Source organism: Stegodyphus dumicola, chromosome 4, assembly GCF_044657685.1.
Source record: "Stegodyphus dumicola isolate Sdum_Otavi_A_Nest chromosome 4, ASM4465768v1".
Lineage (NCBI taxonomy): Eukaryota > Metazoa > Arthropoda > Arachnida > Araneae > Eresidae > Stegodyphus > Stegodyphus dumicola.
Genome location: NC_140771.1, coordinates 185,034,887 through 185,062,442, shown reverse-complemented (window position 1 = coordinate 185,062,442; position 27,556 = coordinate 185,034,887). Strand labels below are relative to the sequence as shown.

Here is a 27,556-nt window from a genome sequence, read left to right as displayed (position 1 = left end):
TGTAGTTCGAACAAGTGACTAGACAGGAGACATAGCATGAAATTTGGTCTAAAAAATAACCCACAAAAAAATTGAATAATGCTTAGCTGATGGGACTCACTACACAAGATGAAACATTCACTTTATTTTAGTTTCCATCAAACCATGCTTGAACACATCAAGCAATGTCATTAGGGCATTTTCATCATAGTTGGCAGATCGTTAACCAAGAGACACTGGAGATGATCGCCCAGAATACCGCGATATTACTCTACTTTAATATCCTTCTGTAGGAGCAGAAGTCATTCTACAGCACGCCAAGGTATCGTGCCCCATACCAGTATAAAAACTTACTTGCTTAACAGTGTGAGACAGATAGTCAACTTGAAGTGCTTCTGCATGCGTTCTTCAGACACTGTCTGAAATATTATAAACGCTGGTAGTCAGAAAATATTTTTTTTTCCAAAAGTGATTGATTTCTCTCTTTGCCCGCATGTAAAATGAAGACACTATGTTTTAAATGTTCTTTGTCTCCAATATTAAAAACCAAAGCGATACGTTTAGAAAAATGCTTAACTTTTAAATTAAACTTTATAAGTTTAAGAATTTTGAGTAATGTTGGATCACTCAAATTTCTAAAACATAAATTATTATCAATCAAAGCAATAAACGCACTGCATTACACATAATCATATTTAGTTAAACAAAATAATATTACACTCATGTTCATAAATTAAGGATAATTGAGTCACGCGGAAATCGAACTCTAAAATAAATACATCAACTGTAAAATCACTACACACATCTTCAAGAATGACATGCAAATTTCAGGAAGTAACCAGATGTCACAATAACGAGAGTGTAAGAGAGTGATATATAAGGAATACAGGCAAAGAAGTAAAATTGTTCGCAGGCGCTTTATAAGCAGTTCAGTGCAATAACCGAATAGTTATGACACAAAGGACGCATTTGGATGATTTTTTAAGTGGTAGAATTATCGGCCGTCTGGAATGTAGGCGCACCCAACTGGAAGTATCAGAAAAACTTGGAATTGCCCAAAGTGTCATCTCCAGGCTTTGCCAACGATTCCAAGATGATGGTAATATGAGTAGACGTTACAGCACAGGTTGCCCCAGAGTTACAACGCCCAATGAAGACCGGTATTTGGCAGTTCCTGCCAAAAGAAACAGGCGAAGCACAGCCTCAGACTTGTCTCGTCAGCTCTCTTCAGCCACTGGTACGACAATTTCAAGGCAGACCGTGTACAGACGCTTAGGGCAGATTGGTCTATATGCTCGTAGACTTGTCAGATGCGTTCCACTTACTGCAACTCACTGTCGCCTGCGGTTAACCTGGAGTAGAGAGCATGCATTGTGGACACCGCAACAGTGGGCTCGTGTGACGTTTTCAGACGAGTCCAGGTTAAGCTTGCAGTATGATTCTTGCCGGACTTTCATATGGAGAGCTCCAGGTACCCGTTACCACCGAGAAAACATCATTGAACAACACCGTTATGGTGGTGCAGGAGTGCTCGTTTGGGGTGGAATTGTTCTGGGCTCCAGAACTGACCTGCATGTTCAAATGGGAACCATGACAAGCCAAATCTATCGAGACGTCATTCTGGAACAACATGCACGTTTGTTTCGGGGCTCCATGGGCGCACAATTTGTGTTTATGGATGACAACGCCCGTCCTCACCGTGCAACCATCGTAAGCGAATGCCTTCAATCGGAGTATATCACCCGTATGGACTGGCCATTCTCACCGGACTTGAATCCAGTAGAGCACGTGTGGGACGTGCCTGGCCGACGAGTTGCAGCCCGTCAACCTCCTCCTACATGTCTACCGGAACTTCGGAGAGCATTGCGTTTTGAGTGGTGTAATATCCCCCAAGATCACATCGATAATTTGATACTCAGCATGCCTAGTCGTTGTACATACAATGTATTAACAATCATACCAACCATGTACTATTGGTTTTTGGTAAATAGGCTTTTTTTGTAATTTGCTCCAGGGAGAAAAAATCGCTAATTTTTTAATAATATCAAAAGTATAGCCTCTTTTTTTTTTTTTTTGGTCTTTACCTTTTGGTTAATAAATAAGCTTTACAAATATGTCAAATTTGCTTTGCTTTTAACCCTTCCTTTGCCTGATTTTGTATTGTCCTTAATTTATGAACATGAGTGTATTTTACATTCAATATAAAAAATTATTTTTGTTATAAATTTGAAAAAGGGATGAGAAAATAATTCTTCTTCTCATATTATGTTTACCTATGTTTAACCTAGTATGATTAACAATACTATGTTTAATTATTCTAAATTTAATTGTATGTATACTATGTTTAACTTACTCAAAAATAGCTACATATTTCTATCTCACAAAGTTTCGTTTGTCTGCATCATTAAAAGCTGCAGAGAAATAGTCTCATACTCTAGAAATGCATTGAATATTATAAGAGTTCAACCTAAATAAACTGCACTACATATAATACAAGAGAATGCGCTAATATATATCCGTGTCTATTTCGCAGATACATCCGCTTCTACTAGAATAATTACCGAATCCACTAATGTGACTGTAATAGACACGTTTCCCTTAATTACACTCTGTTACAGTCCTCTTGTCAATGAGGAACATACTTGAGCACAAAGAGTATAAAAGGAGAAGTGGAGGTACTACTTCCTGAATAGAAATGGAGCACCAGGATTACCTAATATGCCCAGCTAATGGAGTAGGGCGGGTGCATGAATAATTCGAATTCCAGGGCATTTCTCCGTCTTGTTACAGTCACGGCTGAAGTTGGGTAATGCGCCGTAAGTTTAAAATGACCTGAAGTAGAGCTGGAAACTTTGAAGATTTATTCTCTTGGAGAAAGGAATTTTAGGTAAAGAGCCTCATTATTTATTACAATGGAGCTACGTTCGTAAACGTTCTTAAGTTCTTATCGAAACGAAATGATACTTCGAATCCTGAGAATTTCGAAAAAAGAAAAGTGAAATGATTTAATAAATTGCTATAATATATAATTTAATAAAGTTCAGTTGTATAAGCTAAAAAGAAAGGTATGTCAAGATATGTTTTGAGTATCTAAGAAAATAATTCTTTTAAAAGTTACAGAAGTTTTCTAAGTTATGGTAGTCATGTTTAGCTTACTTAATAATAATAAATGAAGCGATGAATATTTTCAAAGTTAATTACAGCATAACTTATAATATTGCGCTTTCCTTAAAATCGGAATCCTTATTTATATTACGCTAGTTAATTCTGATTTCATCGATAAGTGATATTTCTAAATTATGATAAACGTTGATCTATACAGAATGAGATGGAGTATTTCTAATTGCACGTCTTCCAAGATAATAAATAAATACGGATTATTTTAGCGAAAATAATTCAATTATATATGTTACAGAAACAAGTAAGGTATTAAATAACAAAAGTTTAAAATTTACTAAAATTATAAAGTTTACACTATTAAAATATCGCAAATATAAGCAATTAATGAGTAAATATCTCTAACGCACGTAGAACACAATAACACTATAGATGTTACTGCCCCTCCACCCTTAATTTCTTCAGCTTTCTAATTTCGGTGTATGTCTGGGTAAATATTTGTTTGCTTTGTTTTCCTGGTGTACGTGAATCTTATTAAAATTTTGAATGCTGAGTATTATTACGAGATACTTTCCATTTTATGAAGTGGCTTACATTTTATTCAGGTTAATTTTTCTCGGATTATTATTTCCTGATTTTCATATAGGAATTTTTCTTTATCATCCGGTTATATACTTTTATTGTTTTCACTTCTGTGTTCGCTAACACAAGAGCTTGGTTTCTTCGGGTGCAGAACTGCTTTTGAAAGAATTTTAATTATTGCTTGATTGAATTACTGCAGTGTTTATTTTTTGTTAGTTTTAATTAATATAGTGACAATACAGTTTTATAAATGTTGACATTGAAAAATATGTAGAGACTAAAATTAAATAATGCTATATCCTTAACAAAGTGATTATTCGGCTTAATAGCGTTTACTCGTCTAAATTTCTTATCTTCTTTGCACACTTCGCATAAATTTGCTTGGTAAAAATTAGTAATTTAATTTCTTTTCGTTTTTCTGTTTGCCACTTTAATAGTTTCTTTTTTAATGATTTCGATTATTATGTGTCTGGAAAGATTTTCTTAAAAGTACTTTATATATATATATATGTGCGTGTCTGGACAGATGTTTTTAAAAGTACTTTATATAAATGTGTCTGGACAGATGTTTTTAAAAGTACTTTATATAAATGTGTCTGGACAAATGTTTTTAAAAGTAATTTATATATATATATATATATATATATATATATATATAATGTATAAGATTAACCCATAAAGTCATCGGGTAATTTCTTATAAAATATGAAAAGATAACTAATCTTCAAATAACTTTATCTTGTTCAAAATAATCGCCCGGAGTCCATACAAGTTTTCCAACGTTTCTTGAGACAATCGAACACTTTAACCTTTGCAACTAAGCGTTCGCAAATTACGCGTAATTTAATATCTGAGATATAACATTTGATTTAATATCAGAGAAGTTTTTAAATCTCCGTTTTTTATGGCCATCTTAAGCTTCTGAAAAAGAAAAAAAATCAGTTGGCAATAATGCGCGGGAATATGACAGACGATTTATCTCTGCAATAAAATGCAATAGAATACTGTTGTACAGACAATGTTGTACGTGGTCTAGAATTATCGTGCAAAAGAAACCATTGCTTAGAATCAAAACGTTTTTTCCCCTCTTGCTTTATCCTGCTTCTTAATGTTTTTCCTTGATTAAAAATATCATCGAAACAATGGAAACAACTTGCCAATAATTCTTTCTTCCTTCATTGAAAATATCATCGTAACAATTGACACAATTTGAAGCCAATAGGTTCAAGTGCAATCATTGATTATATTGAGTTGGAACCACTTCAATGGTTCCGACAATCTTGCAGACCATACTACAAGAGAAGAATCGGCTGCAAATGTGATCGTATCGTAAAAGAGCAGCGGACTACACCGGTTAATTCCATGATAACCAGCTCAGGTGGTGGAAACTTACATCTGCTGTTCCTGAGCATTAATAACTTGAGTAAACTATGTAGATTACCTCGTATTACAGCACAGAATAAAAGGTGTGTACACAATTGTAAACTTGTTTCTCCAAAATTAAATAAGTGTTTCATAACTAAATCAAGCTTTGCTTTTTTGGATCAAAGCTACTTAATTCAAATATTACTATTCAGATTCTACACAACTTCTTTACAAAAGTAAAATCGACAACGATTCACCCTTAGTTTATTTGAATCCTCAACCTGATGGTAATAACTTATTTTGTTTGAAAGTACGTTTACAGTTTTCAAATAATGATGTGAGAGCCTAGCATTGGTGGCTTCTTCCATCTAACGATAATTTGACTTATTCATCTATGATTTTCACATTAAAGTATGTCAATCAGGTGTTGATGCAGCGTTAAAGTATTTAGGGTAACTGGTTGTTAAAGTTAGTCACTTTCTGAAAAAAGTATTAAATAGCCTTTTTCATTCGCAGACATTTCAAAGTGAGAATTCTAAGAGAATTCAAGAGCATCCACCATTTTATGTATGTGGTGTAGACTTCGCCGGATTATATATGTACGCGGTTTTAATTCAAGGTTTTATTTGTTTATATTCTGTTGTGTAGTGACAAGAGGTATCCACTTGTTAATACTGAACGTAATTTCTGACGCTTTTTGTTAGGATTCAGAAGATTTTTTTTTTCTTTTTTTTTTTTTTTGTGTGTGTGTTCCACTATATATTCTAATAATGCAAAAGCTTTCAAAAAAGCGATTAGTGAATAGAGAAAATGTTGTAATCAGGCAGATAATAATCAAGTTAAAAATATGTTTGCTTCAAAAGACGTAGTTTGGTATATTATAGTTGAAACCCATCCACGGTAAAAAGGTTTCTGATAGAGACAGATCCGTACGGTTAATTTTTGGAAGATGATCTCTTTCTCTGAAAGAACTGGAAACTTTTTTTCTAGAAATTGAAGCCATGGTTAATTTCAGGCCTTTCACGTATGTACATAACAAATCCTCAGAGCCCTCTCCATTCACACTAACTCGTTTTCTCATTAGTAAACGATTGGTGTCTTACTTGTAACAAAACATAAAATTGAAGATTTGAATGTTAACAGAAATTCTTTGGTAAATAAATATATACATCAGCAAATTCTTCTGAATCACTTTTGGAACAGGTGGAGAATACTTACTTCATCTTAGAACAGCTTATATTTCTCCACAACCAAGCGAAATAGTTTCATTTAAAATGAATGATACTGCTTTTAATAACGACGAGCGTTATCTCTAAAATACATGGATGATGGCAAAAATTTTATAAATGTACCCAGGCAAGAGAAAAGTTTGTTTTCTTCTTATTAAAACGCCTAAAGAAAATATAAAACACTCAGTATAACTTGTTTATTTTTTGGTAATTAGTCGTTAATTATGTAAGCTTTATTTAAGGGGCAAAACTACTAATTTTCTTCCTACGAACTAATCATATTTGTAACTGTGTTTACGTATATTTAAAGTTTGACATCTTAATGTTTTGATTTCGAATGTAATTTATGCTTGTGCATCAAGTGATTGAGAACAATTTTGATGCAATATTCTAGTTGTGATTTTTTTTTTTTTTTTTTTTTTTTTTTTTTTTTTGTGTGTGTGTAATTCCAAATGATTCCTGAGTTGGAAATCAATGGTAAGTGAACTCATGCGAGTTCAGGTGCGGACTATTATACAATTCCATGTCTGTGTTCCTATAATCAGCGGCAAACAAAATGCTAAACATGTAGGATGTGAAAGGCCGAGACAGTCTAATAAAATAACCTCAATTATTTAATTATTGTTATGTATTTGTTATTAATAATATTTTTCCTGTTATTTGGAGGAACATCCTTGCAGCATTAGCCGCACTAAATCATCAGATGTAATAATATGCAAACTACAAAATAACCATCTTACAATGTCTTTAAGAAGAGTTGACATGCCAGTCTTTCTAATCATGCATTTATTCTTTCACATTGTTACTCTACCATTTGGTCTTTGTCCGGTTACTGTATGGGCGCACTTTGAATATATATGTATAAACAACATAAACAAATTTAAGGAAAGATTATTAAGAATCCTACGACTAGGCTACACACAACGATTTAATTAAAAACAATAAAAATAAAAGTTTAATACTCCTATTATAATTCCTATATTTTAAAGTAAAATTATGAAAGCCAATAAAGAGTTATAATTTGAAGTCTATATAAATTCTAGTCGTAATTTTTATGTAATATTTAAAATCGTAAATTTACTATTACTTTGTAAGTTGTCATTTTTAAGTAATTACATCGTAAGTCGTAGTTACTTAATTGCGTCATAAGTCGTAATTTTTAAGTAAAATTTAAAATCAATAGAAAAAATAACAGTTTTTTAAAAAATTGTTTTAATAATTTAAAAAAATTTTACAAAAATATTTTTGAAAATACTTGAATAGTAAAATTAAAAACTGTTAGGAAAATTGTTTTACGAGCGATGGCTAATAATAGTGGATATGCATAAAAATATGATGCAAAATTTACTAATAATAATTATAGCCATGCAAAGAAAATTACCTAAAAATAGAAGAGGTGTGGTGTGGTGTATTGTATTTAATTATGGAAAAGCGCACTAGGGCTATCTGCCTAAGGGGAGGGACTTCGTGGAGGACTTTCTAAGGGAAACTGGCTCGTATACAGATTCGAACCTCGGACCGAACTACCAGTGTTCAGAGACTTTACCGCTCGGCCGCTGGTGGGCCTTAAAATTAGAAGCGAAAAGATTACCTAAAAATAAAAGTGGAAAAGTAGCGAAACAATACTGACTGTTCAGGGGGAATTAGCTTATTTTACACTTCTTTCAACCGTTCAGACATTGTGTTTCTCTCCTTGCAATACAAATCAAAAGGAGAAATGAAATTAAATGTAAATATTTAATTCCCTAAATTTAGCAAACATATATGCATATCAAGAATCCCCCTACACGATATAAATCAATTTTAAAATAATTTGGAACATTATATAAAATGAAAAACATTGTAAATGCTACAACATTCCTAATTCCTTTTTTATAAATATGATAATTTAATTGAATATTTTTGTAATGTAATGTGGACTCCTTTTGTTTACATTTGTATTATAATGATTTATTTACACATTTTTTGCATGCCTTATCATATCTATAATTCGACACTTGCGTTTTGTTCTAACGGTTTTTTTAGCATTCAAAATGTTTTTCCTTTTATATACTGTTCCAAATTATTTTACTTGATTTATATCGTATAGGAAAATTCGTGATATGCATATGAGTTTGCTAAATTTGGGAATTAAATATTTACGTTTAATTTCATTTCTATTTTCGATTTGCATATGGATTAACAAGGACGAAAGACGATGTCTCAACTGTCGAAATGAGCGTGAAATAAGGTAATTAATTTTCCCTGAAGAGTCCATATTGTACTGTTTCGCTATCTTCTCAGTTGTTCATTTTTAGGTACTTTTCTTTACATAGCTATAAATATTGTTAGAAAATTTTGCATAGCTTTACGCACATAGTTTTACGTATCACAGTTTTATTATTAGCTATTGCTTGTAAACCAATTTTTCTTTTTACTATTTCAAGTACTTTAAGAAACATTTTCTGAAAAAAAAAATGCAAAATCTTTTAATTTTAATTTTTCTATTGCTTTTAAATATTACTTAAAATTACGACTTAGTAAATCGGAATTTATGTAGACTTCAAATTGTAATTCTTAGTTTATTGGCTTTCTTAAATTTACTTTGAAATATAGGAATTATAATAGGAGCATTCCTCTTTCATTCTTATTATATATATAATTTTAGATAAATTAAAAGCAAATTCAAAAAATTATATTCAGATACAGCACACAACCAAAATGAAATTCGTGCAAAACAATGTAAAACATTATTGCAAAGAATTGATATAAGGTTTTTTAATTAAATTTTTTGTAGCAAAATTGAAAAACAAAACTAATTTATACTGTTTTATGCAAATATCATTTGGGTTCTATTTTGCTGTAGCTGAATATTATTATTTGAATTTTCTTTTAATTGAATTTTTAATTATTATCACTAATTTTATAGCATGTATGAGAACTTCTGGTTTATTTTAACTTATTTTTTATTTATACATACGCGAACAGTTATATGTGCATACATGTACTGCATGTATACACATACCTAACTCTAATAATGTTAAGTAAAAGAATTAGACAAGAATATGTGCACTATATTATCAAAATTAGTTAAAGTAGCAAATTATCTTCTTTCAGATCTTACGACAGATTATGCAATGACATCTTCTTTCGAAGACTCTGTTATCTTCCTATTTATAACAATTCACTGCATTTAAAACTTTCTTACCGTTTTTTTAATATTCATATAATGAATAAATAACACGTAACAGCGTGCTTTTTTTACCTTGGTTATTTCCAAATATTGTTTATCAAAGCTGGTGCAAATTTAATAGCCTTTGTTATAAAAATAATCTTAACATACTGTTCCTTAATTTAGTTATATGGTATTAATTTCTTTTTATCAGTATAAAAGATGCACGTCATTTTAGTAAAAGTATTATAAGTAATAATTAAAAATTAAATTAAATTTTAATTAATAATATAAATTAAATATAAATGAATTTATAAATTTAAAATAAAATAAATCTGATTTATCAGTGCTGTGATGTTACAAAGTATGTTTCCAGCGATAAGAACAAAGTTTAAATTTAGTATATGTAAAGTAAAATGTGATTAACCATTAGTCTTTAATGTGCATTTTGCACATAAATGTAGAGAACATTTTGCATTTAATTGATTAATGCACAATGAACCTTTTACTAGTAAGAATTTTTACTCTAAAGGGCCCGTATAAAAGTTAAATTTATATTTGTGGGATTCTTCCAGCCACAGTATTAACACCGCTTTTATAAAATTGTGTTGCTCCTTAAAGAAACATTGTTATTGGAAAAATATATGTATACATTTAATATTTTATTATGTATACATTTAATATTTAACTTATTGTAGAGCATTATCAACCTCATAAGATTACGCATTTCCTTATTTTCTAGACTTAGGGGCTGACCTACGCATATATATTGTACACAGAAAGAGAACAGGTTTCTTGACTTATATTGTTCCTGCTGTAAGGTTTATATTTATTTTAACTAACATTTATTTTAAGTTTAAGCTATCTTTCCTGACAAGCCTTTACTTTCCCCTAGAATTGCCAATGCCAGAGTATGTAATTGTAGTAGTACGCGCAGTCTATTCAAATTTTAGCAGAAGTAAGTTGAGTTTAAATAGAAGGGAAACGAGATTGTATGTGTGCTTCTTGAATCGCGAACGTGACGGTTGCTAGGTAGAAATTTAAGAACCGCGCGTTTCGGCCTGTGTGCCTATCTCGGCAGTTCGCTGAATTTTTCAACTGCTTAATCAGTAAGCTCGCTGAATCTCAGCTGTCTTTTAAAACGCGGTTAAGTTAGTTACGATTTAAGAGCCTCGTAGGTAGAGATCTAGTTATTTATTCATCCTGTCATTAATTTTTAGTTTCACGTTTCTGTTTTTGTTAAACCGCCTGGTCGGCGTAGTTTGTGAGCGTCAAGTGAACGCAGCTGTTATTTCTAAAGTGGAATAAAAAGGGCTTTAAAACCCTTCTTACGTGTTTGTGTAACTTTACAGTTCATAGCAGTCACTACCACAGTTGCTGACAAGTTGGGGCCATCACAACACTACACTGCTTTTCATTTCTTCTGCCAGCTTTAATCTCAAGTTCTTACTCAATAGTTTGCGAAGGAAACCACATAATTTTAGGAAGGATCCTTAAAGAAATAAACTTAGAAAAGTAAATAATTAAAGCTAATTCCATCAGTGTCAATGTATTTCACACTCGGTCAGTTATGTCCTGTCTGAGCAAACTCAGAAACTTGCACTATATTCAAAGATTTTTGTTTATTTTAGCTAACAGATATTTTTATGGTATGACAGCAAGAGCTAAATTTCTTATTTGTACTTAAGATGCTACTAAAGATGCTGGGCATTAAACATACTAAGTGAAATTCCATTTTTATTATTACAATTCTTTCATTAAAACTAAGGTAAGCGAAAGTAACTCATTTTTTTAACCGCAACTTGAAATGTTCATTGTTTGTTATATAACTGCAGCAATTAGAAACTTCGCGTGATGTATTTTTATTTTTAAAAAACTGCCTGCTTTAAGAAAGATTTATGCTTTTCTGAAACGACAAAATTAAATTATGATGAAACACAGACAGTCACAATTGATTTATTTTGAGTGCGCGTTTGTAAAATTAAATTAGGCTTCATTACTCTCATCCTTAATAATTCCACTTAAAATGAATTAATGTATAATGCGCTTTGAGTACCCTTAAATGCATAATGCGCTTTGAGTAGTCACAATGATTTAATTTTTGCATCCATATTTAAGTCATTTGTGTCCTCATTGAGTTGATACATATTTTATCATCTGGATTTGCTCCTGCAGTGAACGTTTTTATTTATTGTTATAATGCACATTTAAATTTCTCATACATATTTTATTAACCTAAATGTTAGATATTTATCCAAATATTAAAGTGTTTTTAAAATAAATTTATGCATATATGTGACTACGAAATTATCCAATATTGCTTAAAATCATTATTAAATTTTAGGTGTTGTGTAACGAAAAAGAATTTTTGCTTTTATTCTAAATTTACTTTGTAAGGTACACTGAAAGTATAGTTATTTTTTACGTACACTGTAAATATATTTATAATTCATATTTCATATAAAAAAGTCAAGGTAAACTTTCGGATGAAATATTTTGTAAAAGATACGAGTATGTGTCTCATAAATTCATGAATGAATTTTTTTTATTAAACCAGTATATGTATAAATAAAATTTAATAATTCTTATTTCATTAGTAGAATAAAAAATGTAAAGTAGAATAGAAAATGTTTTGAAAAGTTATATGTTCATTTTCATGTAATAAAGAATCTATAACTACATTCTTATTAGTGATGTTTATATAAAGGCGAAGAATTTCTGCAGAAAATTACACTTGCTCATAGTTTTAAAACTTTGGATTCAATAGGAATGCATAAATCTTTCAATTTTTCAGATCCCAGCAGTCACATTTCAGGTAAAATACTGGAATTTCTTTAAAACTTTACAAGTTAGAAATTATCAGTTAAAGTGATGTTATTTTTAAGTACCATTCACAATCATATTATCTATATGTCCGATAAGCTGTACAATTAGAATTTAACTCTTAAGATACAATTATGCACAATTAACTCAAAAATTCTTTAATTTTAGATACATTACTTGAAAATTATAATAATTAAAAATTATCGAAGTAGATTAATTTATCCGTGCCACATAGACATGCATATATATATATATGCAACATAAACATGTATCCCTTCCGGATCCTTTCAACTTCATAAATATAATTTATTTGAATCATAAATGAATCATAAATTACGTTCTGTAAATTAAGATTCAAAATTCCTCAATGATGAAATGATACTACGCTTTCAATCAAAGTGTAATATTTTGAATCTTTCATCTCAAGTGCGAATGTTTATTAATTCAACTATTTTGTTCTTTATTTTGTGTTTATCTTAAAATAATATCCATTTTGGAAACTGTTCTTGGAATTGTCATATTAAGAAATATGCATGGCTTTCGTAGTTATTTGTTTAAAGGCATATCTGAATGAAGAAACACAAGTTTTACTCAAAAGCATTAATAATAGTTCTGAAGAGTAGTATTTGTATAAGCCCACCTACTTATCTTGATTAGTCTGTATAATACTATGATAATCAATGCTAATAATATTCATTTTCCAGCTCCTCTCGCTGTTTACATAACGCCCCAGAGACAAATAGTGGACGTGGGTCGTTCGGCAACCTTCAACTGCACAGTGTCTGGTCAACCAATCCGATCTTTAAACTGGGTGAAAGATCAAAGGCCCATTGAAGATTATTATGGTGGTGGGCGATTGGTATTACTAGCTAGGGACGTTCTACATATACCAGCAGTTCAGAGAGAAGATAAGGGAATGTACCAATGTTTCGCATTTAACGATTTTGAATCAGCTCAGAGTTCGGCGGAATTGAAGTTAGGCGGTAAGTTCTAAAATTTACTTAATATTTTGCGTTTAGGTACATGCCTGGTCTATATTTAAAGTAAATAATGGCGTACATCTAGTTTTTAATTTTTACAATTTTGCAATGATTGCATATTCTTAGAGTGAACCTAAAATCACTTTTGTCGCATAGGCACATATTCTCACCCGATTCTTGCGAGTTAAAATATGAATTAAGACCACAGAACTAATAATTAAGTTATACATCAAGTACTGAATCAACCATCCTTTTTCTCATTCAATAATGAAGAATCATCATTAAATAAGCAAAATGTTATTTAATGATGATTCTTCATTATGATGTAAGTAATGCAAAATGATTAAAGTAATACAAATTGCTTATGACAATGATTTTCCATATTTAGTCGCAATAAACATATAGATAGAGCCTTAAAAAGTCTTTACGACGGACGACTTTAATCCATTATTTGGATTTCATAATTTTAGTACCTAATTTAAAAGAATTAATGAATTTTATACGTTAATCAGTATTTATTTATATATATATATTTCCAAAATATTTGTGATTTATATCTCTGGTGTTTGTTTCTAAAACCACTGAAAATGTTTCGACTAAAATTACGATTCGGAAAGTTAAAAGTGATTCAACAAGTTTAATTTATGTGGAATACCACTGTTAGTTAAAAATAGAGAATAAAATCTATAAAGGGATACTTTAAAATTTTAATTGCCCTTGTTTGGTAGAAAGTAAGATTCTTCGAATACAAATTATTTTGTTAATATTTAAAAAACTAAAGGAAATACTTACACGTTGTTAAAAAAAAATTTTGATTTTTTAAAACTTAAACAGCACTATGCACTACCTCATTTAAAAGTGCATATTCTTAAAATATGTTTAAAACCTAATTTCATTTGAATTAAAATACATAGAAAATTACTTTAATTAAAAACCAGTAATTTATAAAAAATGCATAAAAATAGTAAAAATAATAAATTATCATAATTTTAAAGTTTTTAAACCACATCTGCAAGTATGCTTGCTGTTTACACCGAGTCTCGGCGTTAAACCCAAAATTGCGATTTAAGAGCCATCATAGATTTGCATCTTTTATTGATTAAAAGTACAGCAGTAATATCACAGTGGCGTGAGCTGCCCGATTATTTTCATTTAGTGATCTTAATTACGTCATTAACTACGTATCTAAAACCAATAAGTTTATCAATAGTTTTATTCTTATCAAAGTGTTTTCTTTTTTCATTATTTTTTTAAGTTTATTTGTATATGGCTCAATGTGTAAAGCTTCTGAAGCTTTTTCTCCTAATATTCCCATCTTTGAAAACCCTTGAAAATACCACAATTTTTGGCTTTTTCATTCTTATTTAAGTGCATCTGGCAAAGATGTTGTCCCATAATTTCTTTTAAAAATAAAAAAATGAAAAAAAGCCTAATTGGTAACCAATGTAGGGCAAAAAAAAGTATGGGAACATTAAAAAAAATGCATGTCAAATTGGCTAGACTATAAGACTTGTCATATTTCCTAAAAATTCCTTTCTGAAAACCTTTCTGTCATTTCATGTTCAATTTAGTATTTAGAAATGCATTTAAGAATACTTTGATGTATCTGGTATCTACTACTAATGAAAATGTATTCAGTTAGTTTATATTATAACTTTGGTGTTTTAAATATTCACCTTTCTTTTGTGAAATACCTCATGTATTTGTGAATGTACCTCTTTGTGAATATATTAAGCTCATTTACGTAAAAGCGGTTTACATACAAACCCTTTCTTCCTTGCAAAATGAGTTCAAAATTAAATCCGCTCTTTATTTGGACCAGAATGACATGTCTTTTATTAAAGAATGAATAATGATACTTTATCAATTCTAAAGTAAAATGTCTGATGTGGACATTTTCCTTTTACAGCCTATTAATTATGCACACTTCATTCAAATATATATCCTCGAATTATTTTAACTTTATTAACCAATACCTGAAGGCAAGTTGAAAATTGCATCACAAACTGGGTATTTTTTTATTTAATATCCCAGTCAATTTTTGACGAACGAGAGACAAACTTCTTCTAATTGAATTTTTCATAAAGAATATAAAACTTTTCAAAGCATACGTACAGCAACTAAGAGACAGCATTAAAAGTTGTAAATTATCATTTTTTAAATTTAACATCGCCAAAATACGAACATTTTCTTCATTTAAAACACTGCTGTAAGTGGAAGTATATGACTATGACCAATGATTGAGAAATAAAGGCCGGATAAGACTTTTAAGTCGAATAAGGAAGTAGGTATATATACAGTTATGTGCAAAATCAAGAAAATTTGCACTTTATGCCAAATTTCAGGAAAATCGAGGGACGGATTTTAATGAAAGTTGGTATGGATATACATTTACCACAGCTAAAGAGATATATCATTCGGAAGTCATTTTATGTGCGTATGATTTTCAGTAAAGCTCATAGTGCAGAGATATCCAAATCCACGTTGCGATTTTAAACTGAAAATGAGTTTGATATGGAGTATGGTCTAACAGAGTACTCTCAAATTCAGACAAGTCGCGAGATGTTATGATATACTGAACATGAGACAGCTGAGAAGTCCCTTGCCAATCGAACCCACTTCTGCTGCAAAGTAGTTTCAAATCAAAGACGGTTCTCGGAAAACTTTGGGTTTGTACACCTTGAAACTCGGGTTGTATAGGCAGCACACAGCTTACATGAGAGCTGTGAAGCTGTAGCACTGTATCCCCGCGCTGAAGGTGCCAAATAACGATCTTCGTGCGTCGTTGTGGATCTTGGTCGATCTCTTACAGGTCTTCTTGGTATAAATCCAGTGACCTGAAACTATTTCCACAACTTGAAAACTTGCACTAGGCGTTACATTGAGCTCTGTAGTCAGCTGCGCTCGTGATTGACCTACCTCCAAGCCACCGACAGTTCTCCATGTCATTCCGTCATCCATACATTTGTAACTACTCGTTTTACCTAATATCGTATAAAATGTAACCAACACTTGCTAGAAATCCGACGAAGATCGTGAAGGTGTTCCGAGCACACAAATTGCCGAAACTCCTCGTGCGCTTATATCCCCCCCCCACATACAACCACAGCTCCGCAGACACGCACACGGACATATTCGACTCTGAATATTTGCATAATCCTACTTTAGCGTAATTAATACCTTTGGTTCAATACCTTTTGTAAATATAGACATAATTTGAAAAATTCTCTTAATTTTGTCCACGACTGTATGTGTACGTTTGTCCTGCCGACTGCAATAAAAAAGAGGTTCTGAACTAGATGTTATAGCAGTCCCATAGACAAAATTTCTGCATTCTACGGTTAATCATTTTTGGGTTATGCAAGCTACCTACGTACATACATGCATACAAAAGTCACGGAAAGTATCTTTTAAGTCTATTTTACAATACGTGTTAGAAAAAACAGCCCTTTATTTTGTCCGAGCGTGCAGAAGCCGCTCAAAAAAATCACCCACACGGATTCTTGATCCAGATGATTTCCAAGTGGATATTTCTGTTGAAATAGGATACCTAAAATTTTTCTCGATAACAATACTTCCTTTGCTTCATACATGGAAGCAAAAAACTACAATTTTCACTGTATCACTTTAATTACTCACACTTCTCTGTTTGTGTTTACTCACGCACTGCACTTCACTGCTAAGAAACTGAGGTTCGAATCCACGAAGGATATTGTTTTATATATCACTACCAACAGGTAAATATAACAGTCATTGTAAATAAAAGTAAAACTAGTGAACTTTTTTTTTTCTGTGTTCTTTTCCTTTTTTATTTCGTATTTAAGTATTAAATTAAAAATACGAATGTGGCTTTGAATTTATAAAAGGGAAATGTTGTTTAAATATTGCTTTTTATGGACATTTTTTACAAACATTTTTTTTTTCTTAATACGTATTGTTTATTTTAACATCTATTATCAATATTTCTGTTTAAAATATAATCTGTACATTAACCAGAAAGGCGTTTCAAACATAAACATAGCATTTTAGAGAATTCATTCGCTGAAAATTATTTCAACAACGTCGAAAATTTGGTAGATATTACAAGCTATATTTAATCACTCTCGTAGTTGGGGATATATTGCAATGCTTTTTTGACCTAACATTTTTTTTGTGTTTATAAGTTTGAAGCAAAATTTATTTTTGTTGTTTTAAATGTTACTTTATTCATTGTCATTATCACCCACGGAGATATAAGTTTCGGGAAACTTTATGACCCGCAGCTGTTTATTGGATAAATTCCGTTTTATACTTCTATTTTTCATGCTTTAGAAATTCTGTTAGTGTAAAGAAAGAATTTTTAGGAGATAGTTTAATTACTTCTTAATTAAATAATTCGATACTTAGAATGTACTTCAATACTTAATTATCATCTGGGAAAGAATGTTTATGATCAATATTCAAATTATAGTAAGGACAAAAATGTAATTCAGAAGAAACTATACTCAGTTATGGTAATATACAATGACTGAAGGGGAATATAATGAGGCATTTTTAAATATTTGAAAACATTTCTGTTAAGAATAACATTCTTTTTCTGTTTTCAGATGTCGCACCTGTACTTTTGGCGACATTTACCGGTGAAGCTGTTCGACCCGGTTCTTCCGTATCCTTGCGTTGCTCTGCCTCTGGAAATCCTCTTCCCCAGGTAATACCGTAATCTAAAATTCTAGAAAAAGAGAATTCTAGAAAATCTTTAAAAAAGAAAAAAAAAATAGAAATTCTAGAAAACATTTTATAAGAACTTAGTCAAACAAGTAAAAGGAAAAAAGAATATCCTTTTGTTTAACAAAATTAAAAAGAGCGTACACCTTCTAAGTAAACTTTTAGACACACCACATGCATTATAAAACAGAGCGAAATTATGAAAGTTACTTTCCATAAAACTACCTTTCAAAAATTACTTGTTCACTTTATTTTCACTGTATCACTTTAATTACTCACACTTCTCTGTTTGTTTTTACTCACGCACTGCACTTCACTGCTAAGAAACTGAGGTTCGAATCCACGAAGGATGTTTCTTTATATACCACTACCAATAGGTAGGCCCAACCATACAAAAAAAGCTTCGAATGGCACACAATTTTCAGAGCATTCCACAACATTCGAGAGTATTCTGGAATGTTCCACAATGTTCCGGGATGTTCTCGAACGTTCTAGACTACTCCCGAACATTCCACAACATTTCAGAATTTTCCAGGATGTTCTGGAATGTTGTGGAACACTCTCGAATATTCTAGACTGTTCCAGAAATTTCTAGAGGGCGAAATTTCCAAACATTATATCTTCAAAAACACACTCTTCAGGTAAAATCGGGAACCATCTTCATGGATGTTGCATTAGAGGGCTACAACACCGTATAACTTCCTTGAGCGTACCGGGACGCACATTGTACATTTTAGCGGCACGCACATTATACACTTGCTTTCATAATATATATTGATTAGAATGGCTAATGTCACCTTAGAATCGGACAGTGATTCAGGTAGGTAATTATAAAACAAACTGTATTTTTATCCATTTTCTTCTACATTTTAATTCATCTTAATATTTTATTATTATTATTTTATAACAATCATTCCAATGAATAGAAACAAAAAACGAATCTTGGAATCAGTCTCTGATGAAAAGAATACATATTTAATAAACGTTCCGTAAAAAATCGGTTTGATTCAATTGAAATCCCAATATTTCATAGGTGTAAAGTTTTCACATTTTATCATTTTGGAAGTGGTGTAGATCCATTTGAAGTCATCAAAAGTATAAATTTATCTCAGCTAATAATTTAAAACCATTACATTATAAATTTAAATCAATTTAATATTTATAAAACATAAAATGAACTTGTTAACATATATCGATATTTTTCAAATCGTTCAAATACAAACCCTTAAATATCTCCATATAATATAAAATGGACTACGGCATTTTCAAATAAAATTTTCAGTACGCCATTTTCAGTATAAAATGGCTCATATAATATTATGAATAAATATTTTGTGAGGCTTGTCTTCTTTTTTAGGTCTTGAAAATAAGGTAATGTAATTAAATACTGCTATTTATATAATTCTATATAGGACCACTAGTTCCAAAATACCGAGACACGTTTACCACTCTAATATCCGATTTTCTAATTGCCAGCGGATAGCTGTCACTCCAGCATTTTGAAGGAACTAGGCGCAGAATTGCCAATTACTTCGTTTAAAATACCATGTTCCGGTAAAATATTTTAGTAATTGCATCTTTACATTTTAACTCACTTAGGTATATTTAACTATTGTAAATTGTTTATAAAGCGCGGAGCATTTAATAGTGTGATTTATTGTACATTTTTATACTTTCGTAGTGTTAAAAATTCACTTATTTGTGGTGCGATGTGCGCTCGCATACTCTGGCAAAACAGTACACAAACTATGTTTGTGTTACCATTGAGCTGTATGAAAATAATGGTACTGGACGTTTAGATGATTTGAATGTGTCGGTTTGATTTTTTTTTTTTTTTTTTTTTTTTTACAAAAGTTTCGGGTCACATTGTAAATTCACAGCTGTGTGTTATTAACAATAACGTTAATATTCCTTATAATTGCTGATTGCACTTACCACTGTTATGCATACTATTATTATTATTTATTTAGAAAAATATATCTATTTTTATTATAATCAAAAAGCGTACTTTTAATTCATTTATCGTATGAATGCTTTTCAGGTGACATGGTTCCTTGATGATGTTAACATACCAGATGCCATGCGATTTCGTGTCGGAGATTACGTCACTTCGGACGGCTATGTGATGAGTTACGTAAATGTGACGGATATTCGTGTGGAAGATGGCGGAGAATACTCATGTACTGCAACAAATGCCGTTGCCTCCGTTCGCCATGCAGCCAGGCTAGATGTCTATGGGCCTCCATTCGTGAGACCAATGGCCAATTTTAGTGTTGTTGCTGGACAAAGGGTTTTGCTCAAATGCCCCATTTCAGGATATCCTATTGAATCTGTGACGTGGATCAAAGGTTTGTACGACTTGCAATGACTAGAAAGGATGTAAAAAATTAGAATCTGTATAACATATCTGATAACGGCTGGTTTTAATATAAGTTATATCTCAGACTTCTTATAAATATGAAAATCATTCAAGAATATTAGAAATATTTATTAATCTAATTTAGAAACATGCAAATCATCGATGAATATTTATTATGATAAAATCACCGTACATCAGGACATAGCAACTTCAATTTATAAGTATAGGTAACGGACAAAATCAAGAATAACGATGATATAAATTTCTGATCAACGTATAGTAAAGATCGTTGCAGAAAAATAGATGAAATTAATTTAGGACCAAAAAATCCATCATACTGTAAGATTAGGACAGATCCTTTCCCGTCAACAGTATCTCAACAGAATGTGGAAATCTATAAGTTCTACGAGTGGTTATCAATATATTGAATGTTTATAAAATTTCTAAAATGTTGAAAATATGGAAACAAAATATTTTCGGAAACGTGAGTTAAGTATTTCCTCTAAACAAACTCTTAGCAAATATTTAGGAGAAAAGAGTCTTGTAGAAGAAAAAACGCCAAAGCGAGCACTAATGAACTAGTAATGAAACACTTCCGCATTCCGCAGTCCTGCTAGGCTAAAGAGTAGCAAGCAAGTGCTTTATGCTCAGGATAAAATCTTAATTCAGACTGAGTTAGTTTTGGTTCTCAGTGCATTTTGATTGGATAATTACTACTGTTGTAAAATTTGTATTGGTTTTTTAGAGTCCCATTTACATCATCAGAGTTATGTAAGACATGGAATAGTCCCGAAATGGCGCTGTGCGAAGAGAGATTACTGTTTTTAGAATAGAGAAAGGAAATTAATTTAGCTGCTAATTGTAATTATCTTTTATATAGTTTTTATTTATATATATATATATATAATTTCTCGATTAGCCTGGTTTCCACTAATTCAGGATAGTGGCAGAATGGATTACTAGCATTAGATAAGTTATTACTGTACATGTTTGTAAGTGCTTGTTTTGCTCTTTTTTTAACTATGATATTAGGGACAAAACATTTTGGCTTCAATAAAACTTTGCGCTCATTGTATATTTAAGCATTACTTCTTGCCATAAGTATGTCGAGACGAGTATACAAACGACGAGTATATAAAAGTCATATCTGAACACCATACAAAACAAGCAGGTAAGCTTGATTTTGCTTCTTTTTGTGTTAGTACTGGAATTTTATGTCTAGAGTAATAACAGTAAGATACTAAATATAATGAAAATATATATTGACTTTTAATATCACTTTGTTTTATACGTATTGCTTCTGTGTATTCTTCGCATTACTTCTGTGTACAAATTTCATCTCGGTATTTAGGATAAGTTATCTTAATTCATTTGATATAAAATAAATTGTGCTTAGATTTTACTGAAGAATGTTTATAATTAATGAAATCAATTTACAGATTATATCTTTGTTGATTAGAAATTAGACTTCCTTTTTAGTCATATGTTCTCAAAAACAGTATATTTGATCCATCAGTTTTTCTATGTTTTTTCTTATAAGGTGTATTTTCCTGAAACGTTTAGAGATGCGGTTTACATTACAATTTCTTGGAGTCACTCATTTATTTATCTAGATTCTAACATTTGGTCGTTGACCTATCACTGTGTTTGTAACTGTGCTTGTGTTGTTTGTAACTTTATTTGCCTTTGTTGAAATATGTTAATCTAACTCTGAAGAAAAATATCTTAAAGGCAAAAAACTACATTGACTAATTGAGGAATGAGAGAGATATATTGATGCGCCACCTGCAACGAGAAGAAAACTTTAATTAAGAAAACATTTTAGCTATTATTAACATTCTAAATTTTTGCTTGGTCTAGAAAAGCAGCAACTTTTTAGCTTCTCTTTTGCAACGTAACCTAAGTTAATTAACTTCACAGTTTGATAGTTATAATTTTCGGTTTCCTTATTTATTCATAGTAAAAACATGCTGCTGAGATGGATAACAATTAATTATACACGCATTTGTGAAAGTGTGTAAGGTATTCTGACGTTTCCTTTAAATAGCATAATACCAGAGCTTGCAATATAATAAATACGCAGTGAAAAATAACGTTCTTACGGGTCAGAAGCTGAAACTGGAAATAAATTTATTTACTGGAATCAATTTATCAAATGGATTTATCAACTGGAAATAAATTTATTCACGTATGGTTCATATATGTGATTAAAAAAAATAAGTTCATATATGTGACTTATGTGATTAAAAAAAATATGTAATAAGAAAATGCTATTTTTTGTGCCTTATATCGTTATAATTTTTTTCTTTAAAATGCAATTTTTTATATTTCGCTTACGATAGATGGCGCCACATTACCCATCAATCATCGACAGAAGGTAGAAAAGTTAAGTCATCTTGTCATCCAAGATGTTCAACGTTCTGCTGATGAAGGATTTTATATATGCGAAGCCACAGGTTCTGAAAATAAAAAAGCAGAAGGAAAGATGCATATGAGTGTTCTTGGTAATAATTCTTTTTGTGTTATATTCTATTAACGTGCGAATGATTTTATCTTATGCTAGAACTGTAAAGAATAATTTTTAAATAATCCTTTCATTGTAGCTTGGTGTTAATAAATCTTATAAAAACGAAAAGTTTTCTTCCTCCCCCCCCCTTTTTTTTTTTTTTTTTTTTCTTTATTCATTTATTTTTATTTCCTTCAATTCCCAACAATCTCTGATATCTTCAACTTCTCCTCGCAAGTAAAATACTAACTTATTTTAAATTTGTTCTTCTTTAAAGGAATTTAATACCTCTATATCGTTGTAGATTTCCATATAAGAAAAAAAAGAGAGAAATTGGCGGTAGTTGTAATAAAAAGATTAGGCAAAAAAGCCCCCCAAAAATCTGAAATGTTACAGATTTTAAATTACGTCTAAAGGGGCGTTTTTTTAACCTTTTTTGTTACCTTTATTTATTAAATATCATGTTCTTTGCACTTAAACCATAAAATTCAGTTCAGTAGCAATGTCGCAAAATAATTTTACAATGAGCATATCTTTAAAAGAATTTCACGCAGTTCCGCGCCCGCTAGAAATAAAAAGGTCCCCCACCGTAGAGTGTTGGCATTGCTCGCTTTTAAATCGTTGAGTTTGTAAATTCGTTAAAGTTTTACAAAATATGAAATCGATCATAAAACAAATTCTAAATTTCAAATTCGGTCTTCCAGATGCTCATACTCGTAAGAGGATTACGTCATTCGAAATTCGATGGCTCTATGTACAGTTGTTTTATCACAATGCGAGAAATATACGTACATTTATACAAATGTTTTATTATTTAATTTCTTCAAATATAATGCAACTCTAACATTTGGTGGCAACAGTTTGAAAAGTGAAACGGACATTTATAGTAATTCAACGCAAAATCGCAAAACGAAAACAATAGTCCTTCAGGAACAAAGCCCCTTTGGACTAATAAAAATGCGCACTATTTTTATTATAACTAGCTTTTATTTACCCTAAAATTAAATATATATATATATATATATATTCCTATTTCCTGTTTGCTTAATATATATGTATATATATGAAATGTAATTTCTCATACATTATTTGTTTTGTGCAGCCGGGGCAACAGGAATGAGGCAAATTTTGGAATATAAAGTGGTAGGTTTATTTTAGCATCCATCTCGTAAGCGTTCTCCTCGTACCTTGAGCAGAAGTCCTACTTATACATATGTGTACGTCACGAAGCTCCTCCAATCAGCGATATTAATTGAAATCACGAGGTGACGCTATCTTCTCATCAGGAGTGTTCTTAAGTACTTTATGTAATATGACAGATTTATGAGTTTGGCGATTTGGCGGGCGCCAACAGGTTAATATATTTTATACTAAAGAAAGGATTTCGCCAAAATTTAGGAACAGGGATGCAATTTAGGTAGAGAATCGCCATCACATTATTAAGCAATATTATTAGAATTTAATTTAATCAATTAATTTAAAAATATCATTACAGATTATCCCCCCCCCCATCTGAAAAGGCTTGCAGTCGCGGCCGTCGACCCAAGACAGTCTAGATAGTGAGAGCAGAAAATTTAGTTATTAGGAAATTAAGTGAGTAGGAAAACTGATTGGATTTACCTCAAGGGACACAAAATGTTTACATAAAATATGACATAAAATATTTGAATATAATTAATACAGTATATAAAATATAATAAATGATTAATGAAATTATAATATAGTAACTAAGTGCAGAACAAATAAAGCACTAATAACACATTGCTGGTTAGCTACGCGGCAATAGGAAATAGTAATATAACTGAATTTGTAAGTTTATATCTTAGGGCATGCCATTCACAGTTTGTGTATGAGTCCATACAATCATTAGAGTTGTCATTCAGGCTCATCTTTAGTCTTTTACTGGTCTTTGGAGATCTCCGGAGCATTTAATTAGCGCTAGAATTATGGATCAGCATTGGCACTGAAAACATTTGAGTTTTTATGTCACGATACTAGAGCTCTTATCTCTTGTTGAAAATACACATTTTGCTAGGTTTTTAACATATTTTGTCACTCTATTTTTCTCTTATTAATGATAACAAAACAAAATTTAACTTCCAACATCCATACCAGTTTTTTGTACACGATGCTGCAGAAACAAAATGAAATTCAGAAATTTCAACAACTGAAATTTAACTTTTTCAACTGTTGCTACAATTTATAACACAAACATAGGAAAACATGAGCTCAAGGAAATGTGAGGGTATAGTACTCTACTTGTAGTATAGCCTCAATTGAGTGTTTCCCACACGGAAAGTGCATTGAACCTGAAACTCAAGTTTGAAGGAGCCCAGTAAAAGAAAAGGGCAGACAAACTTTTCAGACACTGAGAGATAAATCAATTATTAAGGGGGACAACAGGATGAAAACTAAAAGAAGGGTTATGGATAGTTTATTGATTTATAAATTTTGATTTATTCATGATGTAATTTAAAGTTCTCGGGTGGATAATAGAACCTTAATTTTGACGCATGTACAATCTCAGTTGGTTTCTTCGTGTGAAAATTTTCCCTGTCGATTTCATAATTAACTTCAGATAATTTATTCATAATCCGATAAGGGCCTGAATAGGGTGAAGTCAATTTTCTAGTATTTGGGTATTCAAATTCCTCGTAAAAAATCTCCAGGTTGAAATTTAGATTCTACAAATCTGATGTCATATCTAGTTTTATTCTTTCGGTGGTATTCGATAGTTCTTTTCTTTGCTAAAGCCCTTGCTTCATTTAAGGAAGGGTATTTATTTTGATCAATTGGAGATTCAAAAGGGAGGTTACCAAATAGTAAGTATGCTGGGGTGAACTTAGTTACCGTATGAGGGGAGTTGTTATATTCGATAACAACTTGCTCTAGCACTTTAGTCCACGGTACTTTTTTAGAAGAAGAATTTACTTTACATTTTAGTCGACTTACTATTGATTGATTTACTCTTTCTACTTTACCATTTGTCTGGGGATGGTGAGATGAAGTTAAAAGTTGTTTAACATTATGCTTTTTAAGAAATTTTTTGAATCTAGAGGAAGTGAAGGCTGCATTCCTGTCACTCAGAATTTTTTCGGGGACTTGTATTTGAAATATTTGTTTTAGACAATTGGCATAGGTTTCTGAAGTTACACTTTTAGAGGGAAACGCCCAGACATATCTTGTTGCATGGTCAATAACTATATGCAAGTATTTTTTTGTAGAATTATAATAATTAAATCCTCCCACAGTGTCAATAGAGAGACATTCGAAAGGTTTGTCGGTTGGGGGTACGTCTTGCATAAGACCAAATTTTTTCTGTTTTTTCTTTTTATTAAGTTGACAAGTATGACAATGTTTAACAAAATTTCCGATATCTTCGCTAATATGAGGCCAATAATATTGAGGGGTGATTAAGTTAAGCATAATTTGAACTCCCGGGTGACCAAAATTTTCATGGGTTTTATTCAACAATTTTAATCTTAAAGATTTAGGTACTACAATTTTATAAAAATTCTTTTTCTTAATTACCATCATATCATTTATCTCTTGGTAATTTTTTCCGCAGACATTATCAGTTTTTTGTTGTTGGATTATTTCATTTCTATCAAGTAAATGTACATAATGTTGGAGGTGCTGTGAAACAGGATGTCTAGAAAGCATGTCAGTTTCAATATTGGTAGAGCCCTTCTGATACTTTACTTCATAATTGAACATACTTAGTTTGAGTGACCAACGGAAGAGTCTACCTTTTAAATTTTTAACATTTTTGAGCCAAACGAGGGCCGCATGGTCCGTATGTATAACAAATTTTTGTCCATGCAGATAGTAATAGAATTTGTCTAGGGCATCTACTATGGCCAAACATTCTAACTCAGTAATCGTATAATTTTTCTCATAATTTCTTAAAGTTCGGGAATGATATGATACAGGGTGAAGGACATCATTTTCATCTGGTTGTTTCAAAACAGCTCCAACAGCAGTTTGAGAAGCGTCAACAAAAATATGACATGGCCTACTGGAATCATACAATTGTAAAACAGGTTTGGAAATCAGTATTCTTTTCATTTCGTCGAAAGCTTTTTGACATTGGTCATCCCATTCCCACTTGACATCTTTTTTCAAGAGTCTGTTTAATGGAGCTCTAATAGTTGCATAATTCGGAATGAATCTATGATACACATTCACACTTCCCAAAACTCTTTGTAACTCTTTGGTGTTACTGGGGTTTTTAAGTTTCTTAATAACTTCTATATTATGGTTATCGGGAATTATTCTACCATTTTTTATTTCATAGCCAAGAAATGTGATCTGATCTCGGGCGAACACACATTTGTTTCGATTCAATTTAATATGCTCCTCTTTAAACACCTCAAATAAAATTTTTAAATGTTCTAAATGTTCCTTCTCAGAGGAAGAGTAAACGATTATATCATCAAAGTAACTGCAAGCGAAATTAATTTTATTTTTTGTTAATATTCGTCTAATTGTTCTGTTAAAAATTGCAGGTGCATTTTTGAAACCAAAAGGGAGTCTTAACCATTCGAATAATCCAAAATTCGTGCAAAAAGCTAATTTCTCAGTATCTGCAGGGTGAATCGGGATGTGCCAGAAACCAGATCTCAAATCAATTGTAGAAAATACTTTTGCTTTACTTAATTTGTCTAACAAAGTGTCAATGCGAGGAAGAGGGTTTGCATCTGTTTTAGCCAGGGAATTCAATTTTCGATAATCTATACACAATCTAGTTTTTTTTCCTTC

General features: G+C 31.2%; 1 protein-coding gene across 2 annotated transcripts in view; it reads left to right on the top strand.

The window, feature by feature from the left end:
* The window catches only part of LOC118201867 (cell adhesion molecule Dscam1-like), a 476,421-nt gene that overhangs the window by 282,858 nt on the left and 166,007 nt on the right, over window positions 1-27,556 (top strand). For both annotated transcript variants that reach the window (XM_085815870.1, XM_085815871.1), the window contains exons 7-10: window positions 12,951-13,229; window positions 17,813-17,913; window positions 19,972-20,278; window positions 22,632-22,793. In XM_085815870.1, the coding sequence (XP_085671996.1) occupies window positions 12,951-13,229; window positions 17,813-17,913; window positions 19,972-20,278; window positions 22,632-22,793 (849 nt within the window). The remainder of the gene's footprint in view (window positions 1-12,950; window positions 13,230-17,812; window positions 17,914-19,971; window positions 20,279-22,631; window positions 22,794-27,556) is intronic.